Raw genomic sequence first — 15,419 nt, 5'->3', positions numbered from 1 at the left:
TGCGTCACTTGCTGCCTGAGAGGATTGTTCCTTTCAAATAGACTGTAAAAATGAAAAAAGAAGTGTCTTTTAACACAATGTGTGTCTTAATATTCAAAACCAAATGTCTCATTTTGAATATAACATGCAAAAGCAGAGTTTTAATAATTCTTGAAGGTTAGTTCAAACTCATTTTTTCCTTCTGTGGATGTTTTCCACACCAGGATCCCCGTCTTACAAATGCAAGAGACATTCTAAAATGTTCCCAAGTTAGGGCTGCAGCTAAGCATTATTTTCAGTATTAATTGCTTTGCCATTTAATTTCTTGATTAATTCAGTCTGTAAAATGTCAGGAAAAACTGAAAAACGCCCATCACGGTTTCCAGCAACCCACAGTGACATGTTTAAATAGCCTGTTTTGTTCAAGGATACAGTCTAAAACCCAAAAACACTGTGTTTACTATCATAGACGGCTTCAGAAAAACACCACATATTCACATTTGAGCAGCTGGAATCACTGAATTTCCTTAAATTATGACTTAAATGGTAAATTGATAATGAGAATTGTTCCAGATTAATTTTCTGTTGATCAACAAATTAAGCAACAGACTAATCATTTCAGCTCTTCTCTCGAGCACTTAACCGCTGGAATCATTCTTGCCCATTTGTACAATTGACGAAGCTCCCCTTCACGAACCTAACTCTCGTTATCTAATCCATCCCTGGCAGCTCTCTAAATTACCATTCATCTAGTTTGTTGGTTGAATAAATTAAACATCAGTAATGGTCTCATAGAACAATTTAATGTCTAATCATGTTCTCATCATCTGGTGTGTGCTACCCTTCAGTGTTTTAATTCACAATTAAGTGCCATTCCATTGTAGGTTTTTAATACCTACACCCACAGTGCTTAGGTATTCAGAAGTGTCTCTTCATTTGTTGAAACTAAATTAAAATAACTCTGAGGATATTTTCTGGCTCACTATTGGTTGTGGCTGAATCCACAGCCTTGGCTCGCATGTTTTATACACAAACTTCTCACTCAGATTTTTATTCAAGGTCAGAGGTCTGGAGTGACTGCAGATAACAAAAAACATTGAATCAGTTAATTAACTTCACACCTCTTGTGATTGGGCCAGTAGAAAACTGAGACAGAGCCCTTCTTAGTCCATGCTTATTTCTGACTCGGACATATTCTCTACATTTACACTCCTCTTGAACGTGAAAATATTTCCCTTGGAAAAGACAAGTACCTTACAATTGTACGTAAGCACAGTACTTGAGTAAATGTGCTTAGTTTCTTTTCGCCACTGATAATAGGAAAGGATGCTGACATTGACAAAATTGACTTGGATAATAGCGCTTGGTGTTGCTGTTCACTTTTTGCACTTTCATTAGATTGGACCACTTTGAAATGTCAGATTTCTCAGAAATGTGTCTCATTTGTCTCATCTCCTACAATTTGAAGGAACATTTAAGCTGCAAAAGTCAGATATTTCGATAGTTTACAACTTTCAATACAGTACACGTAATGGAGAGAATTTCTGCCCAGAAGCTTATTTGTGTCGAGAGCACTTAAAGTCAAAATAAGCACAAAATATTTTTAGTATTGGGAACTCTTAAGTCTTGGCAAGGCTCCTGTTTGCAGCTATACTTGTACTTATGTCCAGCGGGTGTGGAGGACACTGGTTCTGTGTTGCTAAAAACACTGTTTCAGGCCTTTGGATTTGTTGTAGTATTAGATGAAAACACTGTGATGTAGGTGCCCTGATGATCTACTCACCCACTCATCCCTGTAGCATTACAGATTAGTGGTTGGTGAATGGAGCTGCCTGGCTGCTTTTATGTTTATGAAAGTGTAGCCCAGCGCTCAGTGGCAGCCACTGCTTATTAACCTCATTCTTACCTTCACATGATACGGCCACAAATGTAATTTAGGATTGATTTCAAAATCTTATTGATCTCCAGTAATGCTCCTTTTGGACCAGTGCCTGGCTTTATTTTTAAGCTTTTTTACTTTGACATTTTCACTGTGATGTTTACACCACTGAGAGAGAAAAAAATAGCTGCGGACAGAAAACAAATGACCTGGGTCAGCTTCAAACTCAAAACATTGCCATTACATTGAATGCATCTTACATTACTGAACTACCACGACAAGAGCAATATAGTAATTTTAACAATTCTCCTCTTGGAGTCCAGGATGCAGGAGCTGAAAGAAAACCCTGACATCCATCACCTGCACAAAGCACAAGTGTTAAAATTGCACCAGCCGTTAACATCCTTTACTCGCAGGTCACAATATTTACATGCTTGCCAAAGTCCTGCTGTCTTTTTCCTGTTCTATAGATGGCGTGTGTTGGCATTTGTGGAAATGGTCTAACTGCACTGCTCCCTCTTGTGGAGAGTCTGCAGCCTTCAGATCTGAACGTGTGAGTTTGTGAGTGACTTACAAGCAGGTACTTTATAATTCTTTGCATCTCAACAAATTATAAAAAGACAGTCACATCATATCTCATGGTCTTTAGTGGAGCTGCTGACTAATGCTACTAAAAATTTAATCGGGTGGTGTCACTTAACTAGTGTCACTTTTTTTTGGAGATTTGTATTGTAAGACATTCATAACTTTGAGATTTTATCATCTGAAAGCTGCTCCTGTGACAGACAGAAAATGACTGGCAAAGTGTTTTTTTCTGTCAGGCCCCAAACTACAGGATGCACTTTTTATTCTGGCTGGCAAAAGATCCGCTAGTATAACACTTTTTCACATGTGCAGTACGCTCTACTGTAATAAATATTTAAACAATGAAAAATACATTTCCTCAGAAAACTGCATAAACGCCTACATTGGATGAACTGCACCAGTGCGATGTACGTGTTCGTCTGTGTCTACTTACAGCATACATTGTAATAAGTAGCACTGAAGGAGGGAGGAAATGATGGTATGTTCGAGATGAAACACGTCCTCGAGCATTGTTGAAGCTGGAGATGAGAGAACTCTGGTGGAGCTGGAAATCCTAAGGAATAAGTAAATAATCCCTTTTATTACACACAGCTCTGCTACATGCCTGCTTCAGGTCTCAGGCTCTTAATAGACGGGGATAAATATGTTGGCACACACACACACAGCAACACACACTCCAGAGGGAACATGAGCAGCACTGCAGTGAAATTGAACCAGCCGTGCCCTGATGTAACCAGATCGTTTCCTTCATGTGAGCTGAAATCTAGTTAGCTTTCCATCAGTATACAACATATGAACGCAAAAGCATGTTTGCTAATTTTACCACCACAGCAGTCGAGCACTGACTCTGCAGCGAATGAAATGTGACTTCCAGAAATGTTATTTCCAAGATATTTTTATGGTGATTTCCTCCGTGGGGCAACCTCCCACAACACCGAATGTAGTCTTGGAGGATGCTCTGTTTAGCTTCCTCAGTGCAGTCCTATGGAAAGTGTTTGGCATTCAGGTTGGTTATTGCACCAGCCTCCCATCTATTCAGCCCTTCTTATCTTCCCTTCTGCTATCAGTCTTCTTTTCCTTCACCTTAACATTCAGAAGGAGCCATCAATTGCCTGGCAACTATGGTCCTTCTTATCACCTGTTCCCTCTAACTCTGACACCTGGTTAGAGACTGATGGTGAGGTCATCAATGGAAATATAGTCTCCATCCATTTTCCTTGGATGTAGTTTGCTTGGCCCTATTTTTTCACTGTGTTTTCTTTTCTTTATCTGGCCTCTGTTTCTCTTTCCTCATTTTTGTCCTTCAGCCATTTTTATCAGTCTAGCGTCTTTATTACACCCTCTCTGTCTCCAGGGACCTATTCTGAGTCTTCTGTAATGTGCATATTTCTTTATTCTCCTTCACTGAGTGACATTCAATTCATCCATTTTCTCTCTTACAGCGGATTTAGAGGAAATCACTTATGAGGAAATGTAGTATCTCTTTCCAGTTAATGGTGTATACTGTAGAACAGTAAATATTATTTCTCCCTCACTGGATTTATAGCTGTTGAAGATCAAAATAGTCAGAATTGTAAGGAGCTCACATAATGTTTGCTACTGTCATTCTCTTTTGGAGGTGAATATCACAGTGACCTTTTAAGTGAATATTTTAATTACACATGTACACATTCAAACCAAACCAAGTCGAAAGTTAAAACTTTAAATTAAAAACTACCAAGAATAACACATGTTTGCATTGTACGTTGTAGTTTCTCTTTAATAGAGCACCAAAATGATCAATATTAAATAAACGTGTGAAATCAAACACATGAAGAAGCTTAAAATCTAAAAATGAAACAGACATTTGTGAAATATGTTAAAACAATTGTTAAAATTCAAATCATCATTATGATTGTGAGTTTTAGACTTTAGACTAAAACTGGCGGGGGGGTGCAAACAGCAAATGGAGGTGCTAATTAGAACAATAGGCACAATAAGATGCAAAATAAGAACAATAAGGGAGCTAATAAGAATAATAGAAAGAACAAGAACAAGATGCAAATAAGCAACAACGGAGCAAAAAAAAAAAACAGCAAAAAAAATAACAACTGTAAGAGTTTAAGTGACCTTTTCCCTGCAGTAGTGGATCTGGATGTTTATAATAAGAGAAGAACAAGTAAGAACAAACGGACTTTATAGGACTTTTTTTTTCATAGTCGCCTTTAATATGTTCAGAATTCCTTTAGTGTTGTTGCTTCTCCATCTTACAGAGGCTAACTGGCTGCATGTGGCAGCAGTTGTTGAGCTTTTTAGCTTCAGAGGCAGGGGACCTGTGATTAGCTGAATGGTGTGCACAGGCGATGACAATGCCACTGTCATGAAAAGTGTTATTATGAAATGAAACTTGCCTTTGGGGAAAAGGGCCACTCTCCTGTGAGCTAAAAACACTTCCAATAAAGGCTGAAGACAGCCGATCAAGGTTTTTCCCTGGAAGCAGGCATGACACTTTAAGAAACAGTATTGAACAACACATGTGATGATGATTAGAAATCAGAAAAAAAATAGTGATTTAATGAACAACAACAGTGTGCTTCACGTCAGTAAGAAACAAAGTATCCCCAGGGAAAGATCCCCATAGGAAGTATAACGCAGTAAGCACTCCAGTCTAAACATACACAAGGTCCACAAGAGTGAAAGAAAGAGAGTAAATTATACAACAGTTATCCTGCCAGCAGTTGTTACTTAAAATCTTTCATTAGCTCCACACAGCTTGTGTAGCGTTGATTAGCAGTACGATGATCATAAAAAATGAAAGCGTTGTAATGAAAGGCCGACCTATAGATGACGTTCCAACAAGGTCATTTGGGAAAAAGATGTCTGTAAATATCTGCTTGGCAACAAATCTGACAAAATGGTGGCCGTAGCAACTTCAGCTAAGCTGCTACGTGGCAGCAACAATTGCTACAGCAACAGGACGTTCGACTCAAAGCAACATAACGGCAGATTAGCCATTATGAAATAAAAGCAGACTTTTCCAGAGGGCAGTTTTAGAATATATGGCTCTAATCACATCACAAGAAATGTATCCGTAGAATTCAGTTATTATGAAAAGAAAGGTTTCACTTCTGCAAATTGGAAAAGTTAGGTTGGAAAAGCTTAAGAAACATGTCAAATACACACTCCCTGGCCACTTGACACCTGTGCAGTCTAATGCAAAACAGCTCTGCCGTTATGAAGCTTATAGAATAAAACTTTCCCAGAGGTGTTAATTGAACTATATAATTCAGCTATATTACTGAGCTCATGGTTAGTGGGGACGTGCTGGACTACATTACACTGAAATGTGTTTCTAATATTGGTCCCTTCATATTTTTGTTAATGGGGTGGCTAAAACCACTGCAAAGAACAACCTCAGTCATAAACGTGTAGCTAAATCAATATTAACTGACAGCGTCTATCAAAGCTGAACGTTGATATCTTTGTGAAGGTAGAATTTATGGATGAACGGTCAGTTTTCTCTCAGATTCTCCTTGTCATTATGTTGCTGGTTCTCTATGCGCTTCATGCTTCTGATTTCATCAACTGTGTCTTATAGTCGCCCAATAACGCCACCTAGAAATCATTTAGCCATTGTGTCAGTTTTTTTTTTTTTTTTTCTCGTTTACTACATTGTGTGTATAATCTCAGCGAGGGATTTGTTTTAGTGAGCGGTGCTCCTGTGTGCGCGTGCACAGGTGCATAAACATTACACACCCTGCGGCATAATTGTCGTCTCCAAATCCTCTGCAGGTGATGTCGAGGCACATACTGGAGGGCAGCATCATTTCCATTTCAAAAAGCTCCATCCTGGGACGCATGTGCACACAAAAGCACATGTGTTGGCTGCGGATGCCAGGGCTGCAGTGTAAATCAGTGTTGTAAACAAAGCTTCTCTGTTACATAGGTTTTAGACCCAGCTGTGTACATTTTCTATGAGGTTATCATTCAAGCAGCAGGGGTGACAGAGAGAGGTTCACTAAAAAAAACTTTTAAAATATGCATGTTGTTCACGAGATGACTTATTCATGAATGACTGTGTATTCCATTATGTGTGGGCTGCTTGTCTGTCACTCGTGTTGATGGAAGGATCACTCAGGGAATGAGTACACAACATGAAATGGAAGTTAAAAGATAACTATGGGCTGAAGTGATACCTGACAAAAGCTTGGCTGCTGGAAACAAAACGCTACTGTGTAGGTGTTTCTTCTTTCCCAGGAAGGATCTTCTCATTCATATTTCTCTTCTGCCTCCAGATTTTGATCCCAACCTCGGTATGATGGCTGGAATTACCCCCCTGAATCCCATGATACCCGCCCTTGGTATGGTGCCCGCACCCCTCTCCCAAGATGTGCCACTTGTTAAGGAGATCATCCACTGCAAGAGCTGTACCCTGTTTCCACCCAACCCCAGTAAGTGACGATTTTTAATAATTCTCACCCTGCACCCCCTAAGCTTTCCCCCTTACCAGCGTCTCCATGGAAAACATTCACACCGCGATGAAAGGCATCGTTTTATAACATTATTTGACTTTTCAGAAGCTTTTGAACCACATCTCATTGCTATAACAGTTATTTTCACAATCGATGATTATTGATGACTATCTATTAAACAATTAATAAGTGGGTCTATAAAATGTCAGAAAATGTTAAGAAATCCCTGTCACTATTTTCCAGAGCCCAGTGTGGTGACCAGTGTCTTCAAATTTTGCATGTTTTGTCAAGTCCCACAGTCCAAAAGCCAAAGATATCCACTGTTCTGTTGCAGTAGACTTAGACCTAAAGGACCAGTGTGCAGGATTTAGTGTCATCTAGTGGTGAGGTTGCAGATTGCAACCAGCTGAATATCCCTCACCTCATTCCTCCATTTTCAAGCTTGTGGGAGAACTTATGGTGGCCATGAAAAAAAACGAAAAGCTCTCTCTGGAGCCAGTGTTTGGTTGGTCCATTCAGGGCTACCAAGGAAACATGGCAGTGCATCGTGGTGGACTGGAAGAGGACCCGCTCCCTCTGTAGTGGTAAAGGGCTCACTCAGTTCTTACTTTCAAGTGTATATACACTAATGGAAACATCCTTTTGAATATTATATTCCATTTCTGCCAATAGATTCCCCCAAATCTTACACATTGGTCCTTTAAATGATTAAATTAGCAGATGTCAGCATGTATATTTGTTTTGTGAGGACTTGACATGATGCTTTTGTTAGATATGTCAGATATTATACATTTTCTTACTGCTTGTTATTCCAATTTGGAAAGTCAATGATGCGAATGAGTTAATCATTCGTGCTGTTCTTCGATAATTTTCTGTCCTCCTCTTCCTGTCCAACCATTAACCTGATCACCATGAGCTGTATCAGCATCCACACAACAACGTTTCAGGGCAAGTCTCTGTATAATCTGACTAGCTGGCACAAGCTGTTGTTTATATTTACCTCACCTCCACTTTCCAATTATCCAGAGTTAGAAAAGAGGTAGTGGGGGGTGCTTTGATTGATCCCGCCTTCGCTTTTCAGATTTCCTGCTACAGAAAAGTTTCTGCCTGGGGACTTTATTCAAACAAGTCTTACATGTCATCTTCAAGGTGAACCGACACAAAAGCCTCCTCACCGCTGTAGCGTTTGGGAGTTTACAAACCTTTCACAAAACAAAACCCACACTCTTGTATTCTCTGAGGCAAATATCATTCTTTTACCGCACCTATAACCCTATTTAAAAGTGATGCTTGTATATCTGTAGTGTGCATTATGGCTCAGTGAAAACTGTCACAATATGGTGCAGAGGGAAAAGCTGATTAAAAGTTTAATGTCTTTCCAGCTAGTCGTCAGTATACGGAAATGAACGAGGCGCTCGGTGCACTTATAAAGCCTGAGGCTGTGCGAGGGATCAGCTTGTCAAAATATAACCAAACAACTTAAAAGCCTGTCACGATCACTCTACAACACAAGTACAACTTTTTCTGTGTTGCATGTGGTTTAGTATGCATACATGGATCACAGTTTAATACCATGTCTAAAATTGTCTTGGCCCCAAAATCTGAAGCTGTTTGAATCCTTATTGATGCATGGACACAACACATAATTGTGGACCTTTCACATCTTCACATTTAGTTTTTTACTTTCCGCCCCTTTCCACTTACTCTTCACTCACGTTTTTGATCCCCATCTCTGCTTAAGATCTTTTGCCTGCCACCTATTTCAGTGCAACAAAAAAAAGTTAATCTCTAAGCCAAGTATTTTGAATAGGCAGACATCTGAGGAAAACTGCTTGGCCTTGATTCTTCTCATGAAAGTCAAGTAACTCTGTAAGACTCGGCTCTACATTGTACACTTAAGCCACTAAACCCTTGGAGTTGTGTTGTTGGGGCCAGCAGCTCCTGGTAGCGTCTATAAAGACAAATTGGTCCCAGGCGAGGGGCCAGACTAAAAGCAGTTCACAACTTGTATGGATTGCTGTGTCTGGCTATGTTGTGGATTGTCACCAATTCTGTGCATGATTTACACAGACCGCATCTCTACTGTAGGTGAAGTAGACTTCTAGAGGGCCCTCTTTGGTTGCCATACCTGCCTTTGTGGCAGTGATGTAGTTCTGTTGATCTCACTGGACCATAAATCCACAGTGGACTGTGGTGGTATGCAGCAGGATGTGAAGCACTTGAGCTTAGGGCTGCGACTAACAATAATTTCCTTCTTCATCAGTGATAGGTGACGATGGAGCATGAGATCCCGAGAGGTGAATTGTTGTAGAAAAGGGAGCTGCTGTATTAGTCAGTCTTCTTGAAAACTCCTCCTCAGTGACAGGGTCAGGGTCTTGGACTTCCAGAAGGAGATTGGAGTAGAACTGGTGCCTCTCCTTCATCCAAAGAAGCAGGGATCAAGCATCTCCTCCGGATGCCTCCTGGACATCTCTAAGTGGAGGTATTCCAGCCACATCCGACTTGAAGGAGACACTTCAGACTGGTCAGACCCAGTAAATGCTGTTGGGGTTATATATCCCACCTACACTGAAAGCGTCTCAGGATCCCCCTCCAGGAGCTGCAGGACATGGCTGGAGGGAAGGACATCTGGGATATCATAATAATAGTAATAATAACGATCATTATTATAATGATAAACTTTATTTATATGGCACCTTTCATACAGGGATGTAGCTGCAAGTGACTTGATAGAAAGTGAAGAAACAAGAAAAGAAATAAATTAAAACAAGTGCAAATACTACACAATACAACCAAACATACCATCAAATAAAGGAATAAATCATAGGAAGGCATAAAAGCAAAAAAGGTGTAAAAGATAAGAATGAGACAGCGACAGTTAAAGGCTATGCTGATTTGGGCTTCGTTTTTTCTCATTTGTGTGATGGTTTGTTTTTTTAAAAATTGGCACCAAGGGATCAAAGAGGCCGTGAAGGATTACAAAACAACAAAGAACTGGTAATGTAGGCCAGTCTCAAACTATTAGGAGCTTTGTACACAAGGACTAGAACTTTAAAATCAATCCTAAAAGTAACTGGGAGCCAGTGCAGGTCAGCTAAAAGTGGGGTGATATACTCTTACTTGTCTGCCTGTCAGCAGAGTTCTGAATTAATTGTAGTTTATCAGCTCACGGCTGATTGATTGTAGAGACCAATCACTGTGTAAGAGATAAAGAAAATGTTCAAGCTTTTATGGCTACAGCTAAAGATTATTTTTACTGTTGATTTTCTTGATTAATCAATTGATTATTCTGCAGAACATCCAAATGCAAATAGCAAGAAATGCCCGTAGCAAGTTCCCATAGCCAGCGGTAGCAAGAAATGCCCGTAGCAAGTTCCCATAGCCAGCGGTGATGTCTTGAAATGTCCTGTTTAGTCTGACCAACAGTCTACAACCCAAAGACCATCAGTTTCCTATCACCAAGTACTAAGAGAAGAACCTGGAACCAGTGAGATTTTGCCATTTTTGCATTTTAAAAACAACACTTTGATAATTAATTGTTTATCAAAATTGTTGGATGATAATACAGCATCGGGTCTGCATAAAACTTACTGTGAATGTCATGTTGAAAAAATATCCTCTATGTGGAGCTATAATATTATTGAATAATGCTGAGATCAGTGGTCCAACATCTGTGTTGGTTTTAGAGAAGTACCACTCTGAGCCAGAGATGTATCAGGGATGCCGTCGGTTTGGAGGGTTGTACAGTATGTGAGGAACAAAGGGAAACAAGCATGGATGCATACGGGCGTTTAGCAAACATGGGCGAAGCACCGCCGCCGACCAACAAGGTTGCATACGGTGTCCATCACAAGTAGTCATTACCCTCTAGCTGCAAACACTCAACCTGTCACCACGTGCAGCATCCCCCCTTACTGACCTGTAACTGAGCAGCAACAACCCTGCAGCCCTCCCCCAGCTCTCGTGCTCCCTCCCTCTTCTTCTGTCTCCTCAGTGTGCATGACCTTTACTATCATCCTGCATCCTCATCATTCCTGTTGCATCCCTCTCAATTTTCTCCAGTCAAACCCTCCATATTCACTCTCACTTTCTCCACTGCTGCTTCTTCCCGCCCACCTCCCACCTCCCCCACTCAATTTGGCAGCCAAAACGATCAAACTCTTATGTTGTCTGTCTTTTTCACTCCTTCAAACTTCTGAGGGCTGTCTGGGAGAGATATTTCATAACTACCTTTAAGGAAAAATGAAACATATTCTTTTGAGCTTTGAGGACACTGGTGTGTCCAGTGTTGAATATGCACACATATATAGACTCCATTTCGCTTGAATGAGGAAGTACGTCCAACTACAGGAGTGCTTTTTTGTCTCACTGCTGATACAGATGTCTTTCAGTCTGTCCTCAACTAAAGAAATTGTTGGTCATCTGAATTCTTCATTTGATCAATTAAATGAAAAGTAATTATTGTGATTCCATGAATGTGTGTAGTCTAGTCTCAGTAATGACGATTAACTTTAAAAATGTAACTTTAAGAATAATCAGAATTCACCAGTCAACCTCGACCCGAATGAACTACAGAGAAATAGACTAAAAGAGAAAGGGAGGGAAGTCTTAGTCCTGTTCCAACATGCTGACTCCTCCGCCCCTGTGATAAATCTTCACATGTGAAGGCTCACGCCTCTTGTTTGTTCATGTGTGACGTGAATGAACTAAATACGTTTACTTGAGCGCGTGTAAATGTAGTTTGTCTTCTGAATAACAATCCTTCGAGAGTTGAAGCCTCCCCCCAAGTGTCGGCCCCTCAGGCCATAAAAAGGTGTTTAGGCAGTCAGAGTGATGGATGGTGATGACCTGTGTTGGTGTAGCAGACCAGTGGGAGGCCACACGGGCGGCAGCGGGCCTGTGGGACGGGGCTCGACTGAGAATCAGCATCTGTGTTTGCTTTACAGCATCTTCCATATTTATCTGTCTGTCAGAATAAAAACACATCAGCCAGCTTATTAGTCAGCCAATGATTCATAGTATCTCCAAATGCATCCTAATTTCCCAGGATTCAAAATCAATAGCAGAAAAACAGAAAATCATGTACATCATAATTCATTCTAGTACACCGGATTCAATTGTGTGGTAATTTTTAGGGTAGTTTGTTGTGTTTTAGTAATTTATTTCATTATATTAGTTCTTTTTCATATCTGCAAAAAAGTTGGACAAAATATTACTATCATATAATAACTAACCTTTCAGTATCCGTCACTCCACCCTTGCTCTTTCTTTCTAACACGGACCCTCCACCCTCCTCTCTCTACTCACTATGTCTGTCTGTATTTTAAGATTATATAAGGCCTTGTGTGTGTGTCCATCTCATCCTTACTCAAAGGGACGCCCATTCTGAGTTAGAAAGAAGAAAAAAAAACACGTTTTAAACTCTGTCTGGCAGCAGCACCCACAAGTTATGATTTCCACAGTGAATCCTGCAGAAGTCAAGTCAGGAGAAGTCATGTATTGCATAATATCATGTGTTTATTTTAATTCAATCAGGAAATCATGAATAGTTCATCTGAATCTCAGCCCATTTGCATAAAATGTCCAAATGTGCAGAACAGTGGGGTTCAGTGCCACAGCAGGTAGCTGAAAGGATAGCAAAATTATCTCACTCCTGCAAACTAGCTACTGGCTACTAACAAATTACCCAACTGAAGCCAAAACACCCAAAACTTTCGACTGCAAAACAATTTTTATTGAATTTGCAACATGACACTGGGTTACTGCTGCACTGCACCTGTTCTCCTTTCTGTGTCCCCACCGCTCTCCCCATCGTCACCGTCGCCACCATCAGCCACTCTTGGACCGAAAAGGTCAGTTAATTTGGGACTCTTTGTTGCATCTGCCAACAAAGCCTCTTCTTGCTATTGCAAGCTTTTTCCGCGCCTCCACCTTCACTTTTTCTGTCCCTCTCACCTCAAAACTAGTTTAATCCGCCAGCTCTGGAGGTCAAGCAATGAAACTTCAGTCAGTATTTTGCTTTACCAGTCACATTTAATGGAGAGAGGAGGCAGAGGGAGGAATAAGCGGCGGTAGCCTGCGTGTGTGAGAGAGACAGTTAAAAGAAAGAGGCAGTGCTGGCTTGGACTCAGGGACTGAAAGTTTTGTTGCAACTCCTCCGAGTACTGCATGAGAGTACAAGGAGCTCTGACAGCAGGGGGATTATGAGCTGATAAATCTTTTTAGCCAGAAGAAAACTCTGACTTTGGATTGCTGTGTTTTCACTGCTTGACATCCCATAAATATTTTTCTTTTTGTAAAGTATGTATTCCAGTTGGTCGGTTGGTTTATTTATTGTCACACTTTTAGGATTCATCTTTAATAGGACAGCTGGTTCCACTAAAAGCATTAATGACGCATAAATACCGGCTCACTACTGATGATGTGATTTCGTTCTTTCTTTCACCGCCTAAATCTTGTCCAACAGTTGAGGGTTGGAGCAATAAATTTAGAGCATGTTGTGTTTTTTTTTTTTTGTTTAATAAAATTAAATCATGAGAATTTAAGTCTGAATTGGCTTTCCTTCTTCTCACAGAGTTCAGCTGCGAGATGGCAGAGGGTATTAACAGTTTTGTTTTTGTTTTGGCTAATTGGAGTCAAAAAAGGGAACCAGAAGGCAAGATCTGTTTGACAACCGGCAGACTTCGCTGTTGAGTCCCAGTGATATTACTGCAGAAGTCTTCCACTTCCATTGTGAATAGTCTTTTGATCACACTTACATAAACCCCACGATAACTGAATTACTCCACTTGGTGCTCCTCATGATGCACCTCAGGTATCCAACCAAGTTCGACCCCGCTTCTCTCCGGAGTGTCGATATCTGCGGCGGGGGGAGCGTCAGTATCTGTGATTGCAAGGCCTTTCTAGCAGACATCCGGAAATGCGGCGTTCTCAGCGTTCCACTGATTAGCTGGTTCACTCCTCATAGACCCGGCTAATCACATTCATCATGGATGAGAAGCCTGATCTGTTGGAGATTAGATCAGTCAACACTCATCTGTGTTGAATAAGTGATTTTTGCAATGCAGGGGACCTTCCACATGAGAGGATCTGCAATCACTTTGTGGCCAAAAAGGATTTCATTTTCATGCATGGAATGGTTTGATATTAACATTTATCTAACAAAAAACGATCTGAGCATATTGCTCCGAGTTATCATTATTCATGCATTAAGCTTTATCATTTTTTAGGTCATAAGTGCTATGTTTTAAATATGACTTAATCAAATTCTACCAGCGTCGAGCTCCAGAATGCGGTATGTTTTTCAAATGATTTTTTCTGCTTCCTCTTTAAATGTTTATGTGACCCGGCCCTCCTCTTCTCAGCCTGGAGTTTGAGTTTGACCGCAGGTACTTTTTGGGATTTACAGTATTTGTCATTTATGCCCTCTGGATATTATGTATTTGCTTTTGTTTTTCTCGTTATGAGGGGATTCGATGCTTTATCATGGCAGTCTCCTTGTGTGCCACTTTTCCCTCTTAGGAGTCTTTCAGTGATGGCTCGTTTTTATTGTATATAATAAAGCTTAGTTTGTTTTTAATATGAGTGGCTTTCAGTTCGTCATTTTCTCGTCTGTATATTAAATTTCTATGCAGGTTTAGTTTATTGACATACCTAGTGGGCAGACTTCACAGTATAAACACCCTGGCTTTGGTTATTTGTTAAACCTGTTGGAGTCAGTGCTATTCAAATGCGCCATTTCAGATAAGAATTGAATAGATATATTTTTGGGGTTGAAGCTACAAGTGAGCAGCTGCTCCTTTTCCTCCTCTGTTCAGATAATGTTGTTATTTGCATTTTCATTTGTTGACTATACATAGAGGCGTACGTGCTGCTTTTTGAGTGAAAACAAAGGACAGGAAATCAGACCTGCTCCTCCGGTCTGCCTGAATGATTTCCAGCAGCGATTCAATCAAAACGGTATGTTCCTACCATTGAACATATTGTTTTCCCCATCTCAAAGAGCATAATTCATACTCAACATCAATGAGTTTGTTGAGTTCTGGGACAGCTGAACCGTTTGTTGAGTTGTTTGTTTTGTAAATGCATGTACACAGTGTCATCGTTTAGGGGGTTTTTTTGCAGCCCAGCCTTAATGTTTAAACCTAGCGATGACTGACACGCACACATAACTGTACTTTCTCTCCTGTGTTCCAGACCTTCCCCCTCCGGCCACAAGAGAGCGCCCTCCAGGGTGCAAGACGGTGTTTGTCGGGGGCCTGCCAGAGAACGCTACCGAGCAGCTCATCATGGAGGTCTTCGGACAGTGTGGTGATATCACCGCCATACGCAAAAGCAAGAAAAACTTCTGTCATATAAGATTTGCTGAGGAGTTTACTGTGGACAAGGCTCTCTTCTTATCAGGTAATCGTCATCATTCCTCATCTTACAAATTACTTGGAGTAATGTCAAGCAAGAACACACAGAGTTGTGAAATGGGGCCCTGGAGGTAAAACTAGACAGAGACAATGTTAGGTGAGTCACAG

General features: G+C 40.6%; 1 protein-coding gene across 3 annotated transcripts in view; it reads left to right on the top strand.

The window, feature by feature from the left end:
* Nucleotides 1-15,419, top strand: part of enox2 (ecto-NOX disulfide-thiol exchanger 2) — a 171,844-nt gene that overhangs the window by 125,319 nt on the left and 31,106 nt on the right. For all 3 annotated transcript variants that reach the window (XM_041943807.1, XM_041943805.1, XM_041943806.1), the window contains 2 exons: nucleotides 6,718-6,873; nucleotides 15,091-15,297. In XM_041943807.1, coding sequence (XP_041799741.1) covers nucleotides 6,718-6,873; nucleotides 15,091-15,297 — 363 coding nt within the window. The remainder of the gene's footprint in view (nucleotides 1-6,717; nucleotides 6,874-15,090; nucleotides 15,298-15,419) is intronic.

The sequence above is a fragment of the Chelmon rostratus genome, chromosome 9, assembly GCF_017976325.1.
Source record: "Chelmon rostratus isolate fCheRos1 chromosome 9, fCheRos1.pri, whole genome shotgun sequence".
Classification (NCBI taxonomy): Eukaryota; Metazoa; Chordata; class Actinopteri; order Chaetodontiformes; family Chaetodontidae; genus Chelmon; species Chelmon rostratus.
This window is presented reverse-complemented; position numbering and strand designations above follow the sequence as displayed.